General features: G+C 41.3%; 1 protein-coding gene across 1 annotated transcript; it reads right to left on the bottom strand.

Moving 5' to 3' along the window:
* Positions 1 to 3,492: 3,492 nt before the first annotated feature.
* Positions 3,493 to 15,950, bottom strand: DPPA2 (developmental pluripotency associated 2). The gene is made up of 7 exons (XM_007117963.4): positions 15,927 to 15,950; positions 13,766 to 13,913; positions 12,047 to 12,207; positions 11,549 to 11,602; positions 10,891 to 11,149; positions 6,411 to 6,606; positions 3,493 to 3,698 (listed from the first exon to the last, which is right to left on the bottom strand). The coding sequence occupies exons 1-7, from the start codon at positions 15,948 to 15,950 to the stop codon at positions 3,590 to 3,592; spliced, it is 951 nt and encodes a 316-aa protein (XP_007118025.2). The 3' UTR covers positions 3,493 to 3,589.
* Between the last annotated feature and the right edge of the window lie 219 nt (positions 15,951 to 16,169).

Genomic DNA, 16,169 nt, shown 5'->3' with positions numbered 1-16,169 from the left:
TAATGGACACGTTCATTTTTGCCACTTGGATAAGTTGGACTATAAGGAATGCACACGGAAGATGGCTTACTAGGAGGACGCAAAATTTGCGTCTCCTCACAACTAGGGCACCTACCAGGCACCGGTGGGGGCCACGGTCACCTAAGGGGATGGGAGGAACCCCCAGCGACCAGGCCCTCTGGGGAATCTCAAAGATGTGTGCTTTCAACTTTGTAAAAAGAGAAGTGCTGGAAACAATTAGATTTATTTGATGTTACTATTGATGAGCTACATTGGAAGAGCTGTCAAGTCAGAAGAGATGCTTAACCATCCTGAGGTTAAATCTCAGTGCAACTTGTGGGATCTTAGTTCCCCAACCAGGGATTGAATCCAGGCCCTCGGCAGTGAAAGTGCTGAGTCCTAACCACTGGACTACCAGGGAATTCCCTGCATTTCTTAAGTAATAAAATGTGAACTTTTAAATATTGGTTCCCCAACCAGAGACTGAACCTGAGCCACAGCAGTGAAAGTGCCGAATCCTAACCACTCAACCACCAGGGAACTCGCCTGATCCACTGGTAGCTTAGTTTTATAAGGTATTCTCAATTAACTTTCGAAACAACTCTAAAGACTTCCCTGGTGGTGCGGTGGTTAAGAATCTGCTTGCCAATGCAGGGGACATGGGTTCGAGGCCTGCTCTGGGAAGACACCACATGCCACACAGCAGCTAAGCCCATGAGCCACAACTACTGAGCCTGCACTCTAGAGCCTGTGAGCCACAACTACTAAAGCCCGCGTGCCTAGAGCCCATGCTCCACAACAAGAGAAGTCACTGCAATAAGAAGCCTGTGCACTAGATAGTAAAGCACCTTTACACATAGTAGGCAATTACAAAATATTGCTCAGAGACAGTCTGGCAAGGTGTGTGGGAAATAGGCACACACCTTCACTGACTGAAAACTGATACAACCCCTTTGAAGTGCACTGAATACACATTCTGGCCTAATGCCCAACAGCCAAGGTTTTAAAAATCACTATTTACCTGAGGCCAAAGCTGAAGCCAAATATTACCATCATAGAATGACCTTTTGATTTAAAAGAATAAAAATGTTTGTTAAAAGTTTAAAATGTTAAAGTTTTAGTGGTTATTTTGTTTGATGTTATAAATGCTAGAACACCAAATAATTATACAAAGAATAGATAAAATCTTATCTCCATTATTCTGCCTGGTATTATTATTTAAAATTTTACAAATATTAGCTCAAAAAGGCTATACAGGGACTTCCCTGGTGGTGCGGTGGTTAAGAATCTGCCTGCCAGTGCAGGGGACACGGGTTTGAGCCCTGGTCCAGGAAGATCCCACATGCCACGGATCGACTAAGCCCATGTGCCACAACTACTGAGCCTGCACTCTAGAGCCCACAAGGTACAACTACTGAGCCCGTGTGCCACAACTACTGAAGCCCGCGCGCCTAGAGCCCATGCTCTGCAGCAAGAGAAGCCACCGCACAATGAGAAGCCCGCGCACTGCAACAAAGAGTAGCCCCTGCTCGCTGCAACTAGAGAAAGCCCACATGCAGCTGCAAAGACCCAACGTAGCCAAATATAAATAATAAATAAATTCATTTTTTAAAAACGACTTATATTTAAAAAAGAAAAGAAAGGAAAAAGAACTTGATTGCTAGTAACCATAGCAAATTCAAGGGCAAGCACCCACAGAGCAAAAACAGTAGTGAAAGTGTAACTGATATACAGGAGAGAGTAAAAAAATGGAGTCATATAAGACGTTCAACTAAAATGAGAAGGAAAAGAAGGGAAGTCAAAAAAATTCAAAAAGAGGGTGATGAAAACAAATACAGATCTTAATCCATCTATATCAATCATGTTGAACATCAATTTTCTAAATATACTAATTAATCCAGAAAAATTAACAAAGAAGCCACTGCAATGAGAAGCGCATGCACTGCAACAAAGAGTAGCCCCCACTTGCCGTAACTAAAGAAAGCCTGCGTGCAGCAACAAATACCCAACGCAGCCAAAAATAAATAAATAAAATAAATAAATTTATTTTAAAAATAAATAAGATAAAATGGCCAAAATCCAAAGCACTGACAACCCCAAATGCTAGTGAGGATGTGGAGCAGAAAGAACTCTCATTCATTGCTGGTGGGAATGCAAAACGGTACAGCCATTTGGGAAGATAGTTTGGCAGTTTCTTACAAAACTAAACATACTCTTATGATTCAGAAATCATGTTCCTTTATATTTATCCAAATGAGTTGAAAATGTATGTTCACACAAAAACCTGCACACAAATGTTTATAGCAGCTTTATTCATAATTGCCAAAACTTGGAAGCAACCAAGGTGGCCTTCAATATGTGAATGGATAAATTATGGTACATCCAAACAGTGGAGTATTCAGCATTAAAAAGTGGGCAATCCAGCCATGAAAGAATTTTAAATGCATTTTCTGTCGTGAAAGAAGTCAATCTGAAAAGGCTACTGTACGATTCCAACTGTATGACATTCTGTAAAGAGGCAAAGCTATGGCGACAGGAAGAAGATTAGTGGTCTGGAGTTGGGGGAAGAAAGTATTAAATAGGTGGAGCACAGAACATTTTTTTTTTTTTTTTTTTGGTGGTACGCGGGCCTCTCACTGTTGTGGCCTTTCCCGTTAAGGAGCACAGGCTCCGGACGCTCAGGCTCAGCGGCCGTGGCTCACGGGCCCAGCCGCTCCGTGGCATGTGGGATCTTCCTGGACCGGGGCACGAACCCGTGTCCCCTGCATCAGCAGGCGGACTCTCAACCACTGCGCCACCAGGGAAGCCCCACAGAACATTTTTATAGCACAGTGAAACTATTTTGTATGACACTAAAATGATGAGTATGTCATTATACATTGGTCAAAACCCATAGAATGTACAACACAAAGAATGAACCCTAATATAAACTATGGGCTTTGGGTGACAATGATTGGTCAATGTAGGTTCAACAACTGTGCCACTTGGGTGCAGGATGTTGATAGTAGAGGAAATGGAGTGGGGAGGAGGGGTGGTATTTGAGAATTCTGTACTTTCTGCTCTATTTTTCTGAAAGCTTAAAACTGCTAAAAAAACAAAAATCTATTAACTAAAATAAAACCAAATTACATTCCATATAGCTAGTACTTGAAGCAGCAGTAACAGTCACTTTTTGGTAAACCTAAGTACAGAATCCAGACATTCCTATCTGTACTTAGAGCCTCAGGCAACATTGAGGATGGCGAGGACAGAGCATAGAAATCATTGGGATGCAAGTCACTTTAACTGTGGGCTCTCCATCATTTATCTTTTTTTTTTTTCATGATTACTAGTAAGGAGATTGAATCATAATCAAAGACTTCCCAACAAACAAAAGTCCAGGACTAGATGGTTTCACTGGTGTACTCTAACATTTTTTTATATTGAGGTAAAAATTAGTATATAACATTATGTTACAGGTGTACAACATAGTAATTCAATATTTGTGTACACTACAAAACTGATATAAGTCTAGTTACCATCATTACCATACAATTACCCCCCTTCACACATTTCACCCACACCCCACCCCTTCCCCTCCGCTAACCATTTATTTTATATTAAGACATGGCCCATCTAAAAGCAATGATGTTGGTATGTCCAAACCAGGTTTCTTCCTCTTCCCCATTGCAATTAATTTTTTCATAATTTTCTTATTCCTATAAAGCAAGTCAGAAAAAAATTTTGGAAAATGGTTAGAATAAGATAGACCATTACATACCAACCCCCTGAAAATGACCAATAAAATGAGGAATACCCTTCTGGAATTTGTGAGTAGTTTGCCCCACCACCCAAGGACACTGGGTAAAAAGATTTTATGTAGTAAGCAAAGGAACAACATTGTCCACTTAATATCAGGGCTCCTATTCTCTAAACTACAATTGGTTCTACTTCCTTTATCTTTATACTCTCCCTTTCCTCCTCACAGCTTCTCTCCACATCCCCTCTCTGTACACACACACACACACACACACACACACACACACACACACACACGCTCTTGGTAATCCCATTAAAAATTAAAAAGAAGAAACAGAGGAGGGAGGGAAGGAAGGAAGAAAGGAAGGAAGGAAGGAAGGAAGGGAAGACACAGACAAGCTCCTTTGATATTACTGCCTCAACTAACTGCTATCTCCTCTAGCTCATGTAGTAGAGATCATCAATATGACCTGTTCCTAGTTCTTCACATGGTCTGCTCCAACTATCACCCGACCCTCTCAACATACTCTCAAAAAGGCCGCCAATGGTGTACCAAATTGACATTCCCAGCAACACTGCATTAACCATAATTTTACACAGCCATCTCACTACCAACTATTTCCTTCTGAAACTCTCGACCCATTGCTTTTTTTCTCATTTATCTCCCAACCTCTAACTGCACTTTTTCAGTCTTCATTGCTCACCTGCCATCGATAAGCTGATTCTCTTTTAAGGTTCTTCTGCAGTCCCTTCTAATTCTTACATATTCTTATGTTCATTTTGCATGTTAATGACTCCCAAAGATGTTTCTCTCTAACCCATACTTCTCTGAACACTAGACCCATGTAAAGCATGTCCCATGTATCATTCTTTGCCCTTGAACTGAACTTCTGCCTTTCCTCTAATAAGATGGCATTCTGTTCTCTATACTCCTGCAACTCTTACATTTGTCCCATTCTGCTTCAAATTCTTTGCCAAGATCATAAATTACACCTTCCCAGAGTTATTATAGTAATCTCTTACCCTCCAATCTAGTCTCTGTCACAAGATTTCAATCTACTTTCTTAAAAAACAAAAAAACCTCAGGACTTCCCTGGTGGTCCAGTGGTTAAGAATCTGCTTTCCAATGTAGGGGATGCAGGATCGACCCCTGGTCTGGGAACTAAGATCCCACATGCCACGGGGCAACGAAGCCCACATGCTCTAGAGCCCACGTGCCACAACTACAGAGTCTGCATGCTCTGGAGCCCATGTGCTACAACTACTAAGCCCGCACGCCACAGCTAGAAAGAAGCCCATGAGCCGCAACAAAGAGCCCGTGCACAGCAATAAAAGATCTTGCATGCTACAATGAAGAGCCTGTGTGCTGCAGCTAAGACTTGATGCAGCCAAATAAATAAATAAATAAATATTTTTAAAATATAAAACTATAAAAAAATAAAAACCTAATTTTGGGCTTCCCTGGTGGCGCAGTGGTTGGGAGTCCACCTGCCAATGCAGGGGACACGGGTTCAAGCCCTGGTCCAGGAAGATCCCGCATGCCACAGAGCAGCTGAGCCCGTGCACCACAACTGCTGAGCCTGCGCTCTAGAGCTCGCAAGCCACAACTACTGAGCCCATGTGCCACAACTACTGAAGCCTGCGCGCTTAGAGCCCATGCTCCACAGCAAGAGAAGCCACCACAATGAGAGGCCCGCGCACCACAGCAGAGTAGCCCCCGCTCGCGCAGCTAGAGAAAGCCCGCGCGCAGCAACGAAGACCCAACGCAGCCAAAAATAAATAAATAAATAATAAAATTTAAAAAAAAAACAAAAAAAAACCTAATTTCCCTTCACACCCATCTTGCATCACCTCCATCCAATTCTATCACCAAAAGCTGAATTTTGTGCTCATGAGTTCCATGTCTATATAAAACCTAAAGCACTGCTTATGTGTACGCACAAAGTGTATTTTCTTGAGTGGAGAAGATGTTGTTATCATTATTTTCTCAAAGAAATCTATGTCCCAAAAGTGACTGAGAAACTATGACACACAGGATAATATGAGACCTTTAATATAGATATAAAACCTTCAATTGTCTGCTCCTTCCCTCCCAGACTTGTCAATATAAGCTTCAATCATATTGGCCTATTTGCAATCCCTAAGCAGGTCATATTCTTCCATGTATTGGTAGGGGCTGTTTCGACTAACAAAATGCCCAAATTTTTACTTTCTAACTGGTAAACTCTTCCTCAGTACATGTAATCCCTTCTGAAGTTTCCCTAAGTCACTGCAATATAGGTACTTTCCAGATAGTTTCATAGCATCTCTTACTCATTTTCATCTCAGCATGCTACATAGGTTTTGTCTTACTAATTTTTGTATCCCCAGCTAAGTATCTGACATACGGTAAGAACCTAATTTTTTCTTTCTTAAAACAGATCTCTCTAAAATTGAGGCAGTTGAGGTCTTAACTTGTCAGCTACCTTGTTAAGGTTGCTAAGAAGAAGCCACATTTATCTGAGTTCTAATCCACTGCTAAATTATTTTTGCTTCCTATTTTTGCCTGATCTATATGGCAAATTAAGAAAACAGCATGTTTGCCCTCTGCCTTCTCCTACTAAATTTTTCAGAAACCCATCTAGACATCTATTGTTCTGTGTGTTATATTTAGAAAGATACTTAAGGATTACCTCTTAGCACATTCAGGACATAACATATTATCTTCTAGGTCTGGGGATGGGAAAGTGCAGGCAGGTAACATGAAGAGAGAGATCATCCTTCTGGGAGTGTTAGGCACCCAGGTCTGACCTGCATGGAACTGCAGGCGAACCCAACCTTCTGTGTCTGCCAAGAGTGGTCTGCCATGGACCACACACCACCGGACACCTAGGCAAGGAAAAAGAAGCAAATATAAACTGCTACGATCAGGTAACAGTACCCCAATTCAATCCCTCAGTGAGTCACTCTTGAATCAACTGAATGAGAAGCATGAAAAATGTAGACCAAAAGACAATGTAATCTAACTTCACAAACTACATAGCACAGAGGACAATAACAATTAACTTTTGGAAACCTTGCTTTGTGTCCAGGATTTTGCTAAGTGACTTACATGTATTAATACATTTATTCTTAAGAACATTATTAATATTTACCTTCTATTTACTTTTCTTATTTACAGGTGAAGTAAGCAAAACTTACAGTATCAAAATATCATAATTTTCCCAGAACCAAAACAAGGATCTAGGTATTCTGATTCACAGCCAATTTGCCTAACCATTACATTGTACTGCCTCAACTATAGAAAACAGGCAAAAGGATCTTTTTTAAAAGTCTAAGGAACAATCTAATTGGGGAGATGGGATATTTGAGAGACAACAGAGTAGTAAGTCCTATAGATACCAAGTGTCTGAAATTGAGAGAAAGGAGCAATCACTGTAGGCTTAAATATCTATAAAATCTTCCCAGTCAGACTGTAAAATAAGAGTAGAGATTACCACGCTCTTGGATTGGAAGAATTAATATTATTTAAATGGCCATACTACACAAAGCAATCTACAGATTTAATGTGACCCCTATCAACCCATGATTTTTCACAGAACTAAAAAAATAATCCTACAGTTTATACTGAACCATAAAAGACCCAGAATTGCCAAAGCAATCCTGAGGAAAAAGAACAAAGTAGGAGGCATAACCCTCCCAGACTTCCGATAACACTACAAAGCTGCAGTAATCAAAACAGCATGGTATTGGCACAAAAACAGACATATGGATCAATGGAACAGAATAGAGAGCCCAGAAATAAACACACACACTATGCTCAATTAATCTTTGACAAAGAAAGCAAGAATATACAATAGAGAAAAGACATCCTCTTTGGCAAATGGTGTTGGAAAAGTTGGACAGATGCATGTAAATCAATGAAGTTAGAACACATACTCACACCATACACAAAAATAAACTCAAAATGGGTTAAAGACTTAAATATAAGACATGATACTATAAGAGAACATAGGCAAAACATTCTCTGACATAAATTGTAGCAGTGTTTTCTTAGGTCAGTCTCCCAAGGCAAAAGAAATAAAAGCAAAAATAAATAAATGGGACCTAATCAAACTTACAAGCTTTTTACAGCAAAGAAAACCATAAGCAAACAAACAAACAAAAAACTTATGAACTGGGAGAAAATATTTGCAAATGACAAGACCGCCAAAGGCTTAATTTCTGAAATATACAAACAGTTCATAACAAAAAAAAAAACAACCCAGTCAAATAATGGGCAGAATACCTAAATAGACATTTCTCCAAAAACGTACAGGTGGCCAACAGGCACATGAAAAGATGCTCAATACCACTAATTATTAGAGAAATGCAAATCAAAACTACACTGAGGTACCACCTCACACCATACAGAATGGCCATCATTAAAAAGTCTACAAATAACAAATGCTGGAGAGGATGTGGAGAAAAGGGGGAACCCTCCTACACTGTTGGTGAGAATGTAAATTGGTATAGCCACTATGGAGAACAGTACAGAGTTCCTTAAAAAACTAAAAACAGAGCTACCATGTGATCCAGCAATCCCACTCCTGGGCATATATCTAGAGAAAAACATGGTTCGAAAGAATACATGCACTCCAGTGTTCATTGCAGAGCTGTTTACAATAGTCAAGACATGGAAGCAACCTAAATGTCCATTGACAGATTAAAAAAGATGTGGCACGTATACACAATGGAGTATTAGCCATAAAAAAGAATGAAACAATGCCATTTGCAGCAACATGGATGTACCTAGAGATTATCATACTAAGTAAGTCATAAAGAGAAAGATAAATACCATATGATATCACTTATATGTGGAATCTAAAATATGACACAAATGAACTCATCTACAAAACAGAAACAGACACACAGACATAGAGAACACAGACTTGTGGTTGTCAAGGGGGAGGAGGTGTGAGAGGGATGGATTGGGAGTTTGCGATTAGCAGATGCAAACTATTATACACAGAATGGATAAACAACAAGGCCTTACTGTATAGCACATGGAACTATATTCAATATCCTGTGATAAACCATAATGGAATAGAATATGAAAAAGAATGTATACATATATGTATAACTGAATCACTTTGCTGTACAGTAGGAATTAACACAATATTGTAAATCAATTATACTTCAATAAAATAAATTTTAAAAAATAAATTTTAGGGCTTCCCTTGTGGCGCAGTGGTTGGGAGTCCGCCTGCTGATGCAGGGGACGTGGATTCGTGCCCCGGTCCGGGAAGATTCCACATGCCGCGGAGCGGCTGGGCCCATGAGCCATGGCTGCTGAGCCTGCGCGGCCGGAGCCTGTGCCCCGCAACGGGAGAGGCCACGGCAGTGAGAGGCCCGCGTACCACAAAAAAAAAAATAAACAAATAAATTTTAAAAGAGTAATTTAAAGAGTGTGGCTAGGCACACTCCTGGATCCCAGTAGGTGCTTGATAACTGCTGAATGAAGAGGAACTAAAAGGATGAGTAGGGCTTCCCTGGTGGTGCAGTGGTTAAGAATCCACCTGCCAATGCAAGGGACACGGGTTCGAGCCCTGGCCCGGGAAGATCCCACATGCTGCAGAGCAACTAAGCTCATGCACCACAACTGCTGAGCCTGTTTTCTAGAGCCCACGATCCACAACTTCTGAGCCTGCATGCCACAACTACTGAAGCCTGCGCTCTAGAGCCTGTGCTCCGCAACAATAGAGGCCACCGCAATGAGAAGCCCGCGCACCGCACCAAAGAGCAGCCCCCGCTTGCCGCATCTAGAGAAAGCCGCGGACAGCAACGAAGAACCAAAGCATCCAAAATTAAATAAATAAAATAAACAAATTTATTTTAAAAAAATTTAAAAATAAATAAAAGGATGAGTAAGTCTGGGATGCTACTAGCTAATATGGCACATTAATGAAAATTAGAAAGAGGTGTCAGCTTTGGGGAAGCAGGTCTCCAGAGACAGCTTCATGGCTGGACAGTGCTTTTGAACATTAGTAAAAGGTGCCCATTTTTCCTCACAGAAGGGAGTACAGCTGGGGGAGCAGACAGTAAGCCAGTTTCAGCTCCCAGTCTTTTTGTTGGCTGGGTTCTTTGTGTAGTGAACGATGTGCCTTACCACACAGGTCAGTCCTGAATAAAAGAGGATCCAGAGACTTCCCTGATGGCTCAGCAGTTAAGAATCTGCCTGCCAATGCCGGGGACACTGGTTTGATCCCTGGTTCAGGAAGATCTCACGTGCCTTGGAGCAACTAAACCTGTGCAACACAACTACTGAAGCCCGCGCACCTAGAGCCTGTGCTCTGCAGCAGGAGAAGCCACCGCAAGGAGAAGCCTGCGCACTGCCACGAAGAGTAGCCCCGGATAGTAGCAACTAGAGAGCGCCTGTCTGCAGCAACGAAGACCCAATGCAGCCAAAATAAATTAATTAATTAATAATAAAGAAAAGAGGATCCAGAACACCTCTGGAAATGGGGTGGAGAGAGGAAAATTCAAGCCAAAAAAGAGAATGACTTTGTGCTGCCCTGAGGTAGGGTCTGATGGAAATGAAAAGAGAAATATCAAAGAGTGGAGCAGTAGTTGGAGAAAGATGGGGCTAAGTTATTCTCGAGATTTCTCAAGAGGACAGGGGCCCAAAACATTTTAATTATCATTGCCTACTTTTAGGATACCAAGTTGTATTTCCTAAGCCTCACAATCATTCTATGAAGTAGAATAGTTGAAATCTTCATTTTATAAATCAGGATACCAGGGTTTATGCTGAGTAACTTGCCAGTGTCACATACCTAGGAAGTGGTAAGACGAGGGTTTGAACCATGGTCATTTTAATTAATTCTTCCAATCCAAGAGAAAGGGGAAGACCTCAGGCTGTGGCTGACCACATTACCAGATTATGTTTTCTTCCCACCTTGGATCTGTGCTTAGTGATGAGAAAGTGTCCCCACTTAGCCACCTGGCTCAGAGAGCCATTCAGGCAAAACTTGGCTGTCTATCAATCACAAGATAAGCCCTCTATGAACCTAACGTCCCATCTGCAGATATTTTAACTAACACTTTCCCTTTAACTACCATCAGTATTGGACTGATAATAAAAGTGTGCCTTCTTTCTCTGGCATGGTAACCATTCTTTAAGGTTGATCTTACCGGAAGCTTGCGGCAGAAAGGACTCAACAGAGGTAGGCAGGGGACGTGAATTTACAGCCTTAGGTTGAACGGCTCTTGCAGCAATTCTTGACCATGCTGCCAACATGGCTGCCTGTGCTGAAGTTATCACTTCAACCATGTGAGTCCTATCCTCATTCTCACTCATCTTCCTTTTCTTAACACTTGCTCTCCTGGTCACCATCTTGTGTTTCCCTGGACATGACTGCAATCTGGCCTCCCGTGATGATTCAGGAATATACTGCAAATGGAATTCACGATTAGTATGCAGTGAAGCATCACTGCCCCAAGGACATTTGGGTTGATTTTATCATTCTTCATACATTGACCTGTGTATGTCAGTGTGGGAAGGGTTTAGGAATGTTAGTTCCCTCAGAGCAGTGGTTCTCAACTGGGAGAAATTTTGATTGTCAAAACTGTGTATACAGGGAGGGAGATCACTGACACATTGTGGGTAGAATCCATGGAAATTTAGGCTACTAAACATCCTAAAATGCACAGGACAAGCCCCAGGACAAAAAGAAATTAATTGGCCCGAAATGTCAATTGTCTTGGTTGAGAAACCTTGCCACCATATAGAGATGGTGGAGAGGAGGAAAAATTCACAATCAGAACTTACACCACCACACTCCTCACTCACCTGATCTTTTTCAGGATAAGCATGTTTCTGGAGTCTCAGATAAACCTCTATTTTCTAAGGAAATTAAGAAGGGAAATAAAAATTAAAAGCTGCAGACTTCCCTGGTGGCACAGTGGTTAAGAATCTGCCTGCCAATGCAGGGAACATGGGTTCGATCCCTGGTCTGGGAAGGTCCCACATGCCGTGGAGCAACTAAGTCCCTGCACCACAACTACTGAGCCTGCACTCTAGAGCCCCAGGCCCACAACTACTGAAGCCCACGTGCCACAACTACTGAAGCCTGCACACATAGAGCCCATGCTCCACAACAAGAGAAGCCACTGTAATGAGAAGCCCGTGCACCACAACGAAGACCCAAAAATTAATTAATTAATTAATTTGAAATCAATTAATTAATTTAAAATTAATTAATTAATTTAAAGTTAATTTAAAAAATTAAAAGCTGGCAGAGCTCCCATACTTGTTGCAAGCACCAGAGACTCCCACCAGTGCACTCACCTGACCATCGGTACTCAAATTAAGTTGTTGGCACCATTTCCGCAAAGTGTCCCGACTCACGTTGTTAATTGGAGGCAATATGGTTGGCAATGGATAAATTGGTTTACTACAACTAGATTTGGGGCAAGCTTTGAACTGTTCATCTGTTTGAGGAGGATGAACTGAGAAAAGAAGAGAACCAAAGTAGTAATAATGTAACATTTGTAAATTCTTTAAAATTTTACAAAGTTCTCACTTATTTCTCATAACCCAGTTTGTACATATACATATCAACTATTTTTCCTCATCTTACAAATAAGATAATAGATTCAGGAGTTAAAGCACTTGCCCAAGATCACACCACCATTAAAATGGCAGACCTGGGACTCAAATACACATTTTGAAATTCTAAATTCCACCTTGTTTACACTACATATAGCAACCTGCTTTTTGCAGCCATAAACAACCACCTGGATAGAACATTATATTGGATTGCTCCTCCAAAATGTCTAGATGTTGGACCACAAAATATCTGTCCCTACAGAAATAATTAAAACCACCCCATCCAACAATGGTCCTCCATTCTGTCAACCTGCCTCATTTTTCTCTACAGAGAAAATGTACCTTGTCTCACATCACTTTGCTTAGCTTAACTTATCACTGTCTACTTTATCTGGAAGTCCTCGTTATTTGGCCCCCCAAAAAAATCATTCTGAAAATACTTATTCAATGCCTTCATATGAAGCCCTAATACAAAGGGTCATGATATTAAGAGCCGCCAGATATTTGATCAGTATTTGCTCACCAAGCCAAAAACTAGATGCTGTTCAAAATGATTTAGTCTCCCAAATACCATCTGATCTTATATGTGGAATCTAAAAAGGCTGAACTCAAGAATGGAGAGTAGATTGGTGGTTGCCAGAAATTGGGAGTAGGGGAAATGGGAAGATGTTGATCAAAGGGTACAAATTTTCAGTTATGAGTAAGTTCTAGGGATTTAATGTATAGCATGGTGACTACAGTTAATACTATATGCTTAAAAATTGAGAAGACAGTAAATCTTAAAATGTTCTCACCACAGTGGGGGAAAAGTTAACTGTGTGAGGTGACGGATATGTTAATTAACCTTATTTTGGTAATCATTTTGCAATATATACGTACATCAATCATCACCCTGTACACCTTAAAATTACACCATGTTTTATGTGTCAATTATATCTCAAAAACGCTCGAAATAAAAGAAAAAGAAAAAAGCTCGGAATGATTTGGTTTTCATAAGAAGTATGTAAAAATGGAAAGAGGTCAAGCTCTGTCCAAAGTACTCCACATGCCTAGTTTTTGTGTCTTTTTTTTTTTTTTCCGGTATGCGGGCCTCTCACTGTTGTGGCCTCTCCCGTTGCGGAGCGCAGGCTCAGCGGCCATGGCTCACAGGCCTAGCCGCTCCGCGGCATGTGAGATCTTCCCGGACCGGGGCACGAACCCGTGTCCCCTGCCTCGGCAGGTGGACTCTCAACCACTGCACCACCAGGGAAGCCCTTGTGTCTTTTTAAAAGCAAGACAGTAATGGTGCTTAGCAAATGAGCAGTATGAGAGTTTGAGAAATCTCCTACCACAGATAATCAAGGTGAGATTTAAGCTGGGTGTTGCATAGTTAAAGGACAGGGGAAGAAGAATCTTACTTTTCCTGGGCTTCCAGAGCTGGAGGAGCAGCAAACTGAGCTCACCCTGTTGTTCTCATACCTTGATCGTCTAGACTCAGTGAATCCACTTTAACTTCTGAAGTTGAAGAAACACTTGGATCCGTTTGATGATCTTCAACAATTTCCTCATTAACTGGAATCAATGTAAGAACCATATTTTCTTCACCTAAGACCTCTTCAAAAAAATTCTGGAAAAGCAAGGGTCAATCACTGATTCTCATTTGATGCTGAACAACTAAAATGTTTACTTTCATGGCACAACTAATGAATGAGAAGCCAATAGTTGGATGGAAAGACAGATTCCCTGAATATGATATTGATTCATAGGCCCTTTATTAGATGAGAAAAACAATGAGGAAATGGGCAAAAGCAGATTTACATGTGGATGATAAGAGGAAATTAAAGCCTAGATCTTGGGTTTGGGGAAACCATCTCCTTCATGGCCTTCCTCTCCATCAGTTAAAACACCAAATACTTTCATTTTATCTCCTAAATCTGTGTAGAAGGTGTTTCTGCCTTTTCATCTTCTGTTGTGTGATTCAAGTTATCATCAACGCTCACTGGCAGGAGCAGTAATCTGTGATTCCAATCCATTCTGGCTCCTTTCTGCAGACTGCTCTCCTGCTTGTTTAAAATACTTCAGTTAAAAGACAAAACTCGGCGCTTCCCTGGTGGCGCAGTGGTTGAGAGTCCGCCTGCCGATGCAGGGGACGCGGGTTCGTGCCCCGGTCTGGGAAAATCTCACACGCCGCGGAGCGGCTGGGCTCGTGAGCCATGGCCGCTGAGCCTGCGCGTCCGAAGCCTGTGCTCCACAACGGTGAGAGGCCCGCGTAACGCAAAAAAAAAAAAAAAAAGGGAGAGGCCACAACAGTGCGAGGCCCACGTACCGCAAGAAAAAAAAAAGAAAAAGAAAAAACTCCCTGGTGCAGCCTATAAATTCTTGAACAGCTGGGGCCCTGCCTGCCTTTCCATCTTAAGAGCCCTGATTTTTCTGAGCTTCAGCCATACCAACCTTGTTTCAGCCCCACGACCTGAGGGGAGCAAATATATCTGTCTTACTCTCCATTGCTATCGCAGGGCTTACACGGTGTCCAGCACAGAGTGGACGCAGTGTTCTTTTAACAATTTCGTGAATGAAAGATAAAGTGGATAAGTAGGAAGTAACTGATATTTACTGGTTTTGTACAGTCCACATGCACTGTGCTAGGAGCTTTTTGTATTTCTCATTTAATCCTATAACATACTTGTAGTAATTTATTAATTTTCATATTTTAGAAATTAGGCAACTGAGGCTCAGAAATTAAATGACCAATAACATAAAGTCACATATGCTTAAATTTCTAGCTTTTCCTCTCCAATCCAAGGATGAATAAACTCCATTCCAGCTCAATTGTAATATTCTCTCAATTGTAATATTCTCTTCCCTGAACAGCTAAGTGAATATGCGGCCACGCCTGTCCCACCCCATCCCGCTCGCCCCTCCTCCCCCGGTTTAAATCTCTTCAAAGACTTCCCCTTGCTCTGCACTTCAGATTGCAAAGGGGATTTTGCATTTGTACACCACTTTTTCAAAGCACTCCAGGAAACACTTCACTGCTCAGCTTAAAAAAAAAAGGACATTATTGGGAGAGTATCACTCCACTCAAGAGGTAAGCAGCTATATGACTTGCCCATAATCATATACTTCATATTGGCCAATTCAGTTCTCTACCCCGGTATAGTGGCCCCTGCAAATACCTATGAAACCTACTCAATTTATGTTCTCCTCTAGTCCAGGACTACCCAAGCCTAGTCAGGAAATCCTTTGGTACCAAGGCCATTGGGAGTAGGTTTGCTTCTTACTCCTGGGGGAAAGAAACCAACTAGTCACGCCACTTTCTGACCTTATCCACGTTACCCTTTTCACTTTCTTTTTACGGCAGCTCTCCATTTCTTTACCGTTTTATCTTGCCCAGCTACATGTCTTTCTACAAAATAAATATCTTACTTTGAACTAGGAACAGAAATATTTAGTTTCTCCTTTTTTACTTTCACCCAAGTTGTATACCGCAATCACATGAAAGAAAAGTAATAATTTGCTTGCAAAGGGGGGAGTTCTCAGAGATTTCTTACATCCAGAAAGAGGGAAATATAAGTGAGCTCTAGAAAGGCTTTAAAAAGTGAATCTGTGGGAAAATAAATGAAATTCAAACCAAACTTACCTTCTCATAATTTGGGTGTGCCATTCCAAGGAACTCTCAGAGAAAGGCAGAGCCGGCAATGTTAAGGATATCTGCAATTTAATCCTCTTAACCTGAGGTTTCTAGTCCAATTTCTCCTTTTATAAGCAAATGTCTCCTACTTCCGGTTTTCCAGAAGAGCTGTTTTCCTTCTTCCTCTTTTTCCCCCTCCCTTGTTATCTGACAGTGTGATAATTTCATCAGTTTTATACCCAGGCTTGTCTA

The sequence above is a fragment of the Physeter macrocephalus genome, chromosome 1 (genome assembly GCF_002837175.3).
Source record: "Physeter macrocephalus isolate SW-GA chromosome 1, ASM283717v5, whole genome shotgun sequence".
NCBI classification, from domain to species: Eukaryota; Metazoa; Chordata; class Mammalia; order Artiodactyla; family Physeteridae; genus Physeter; species Physeter macrocephalus.
This window is presented reverse-complemented; position numbering and strand designations above follow the sequence as displayed.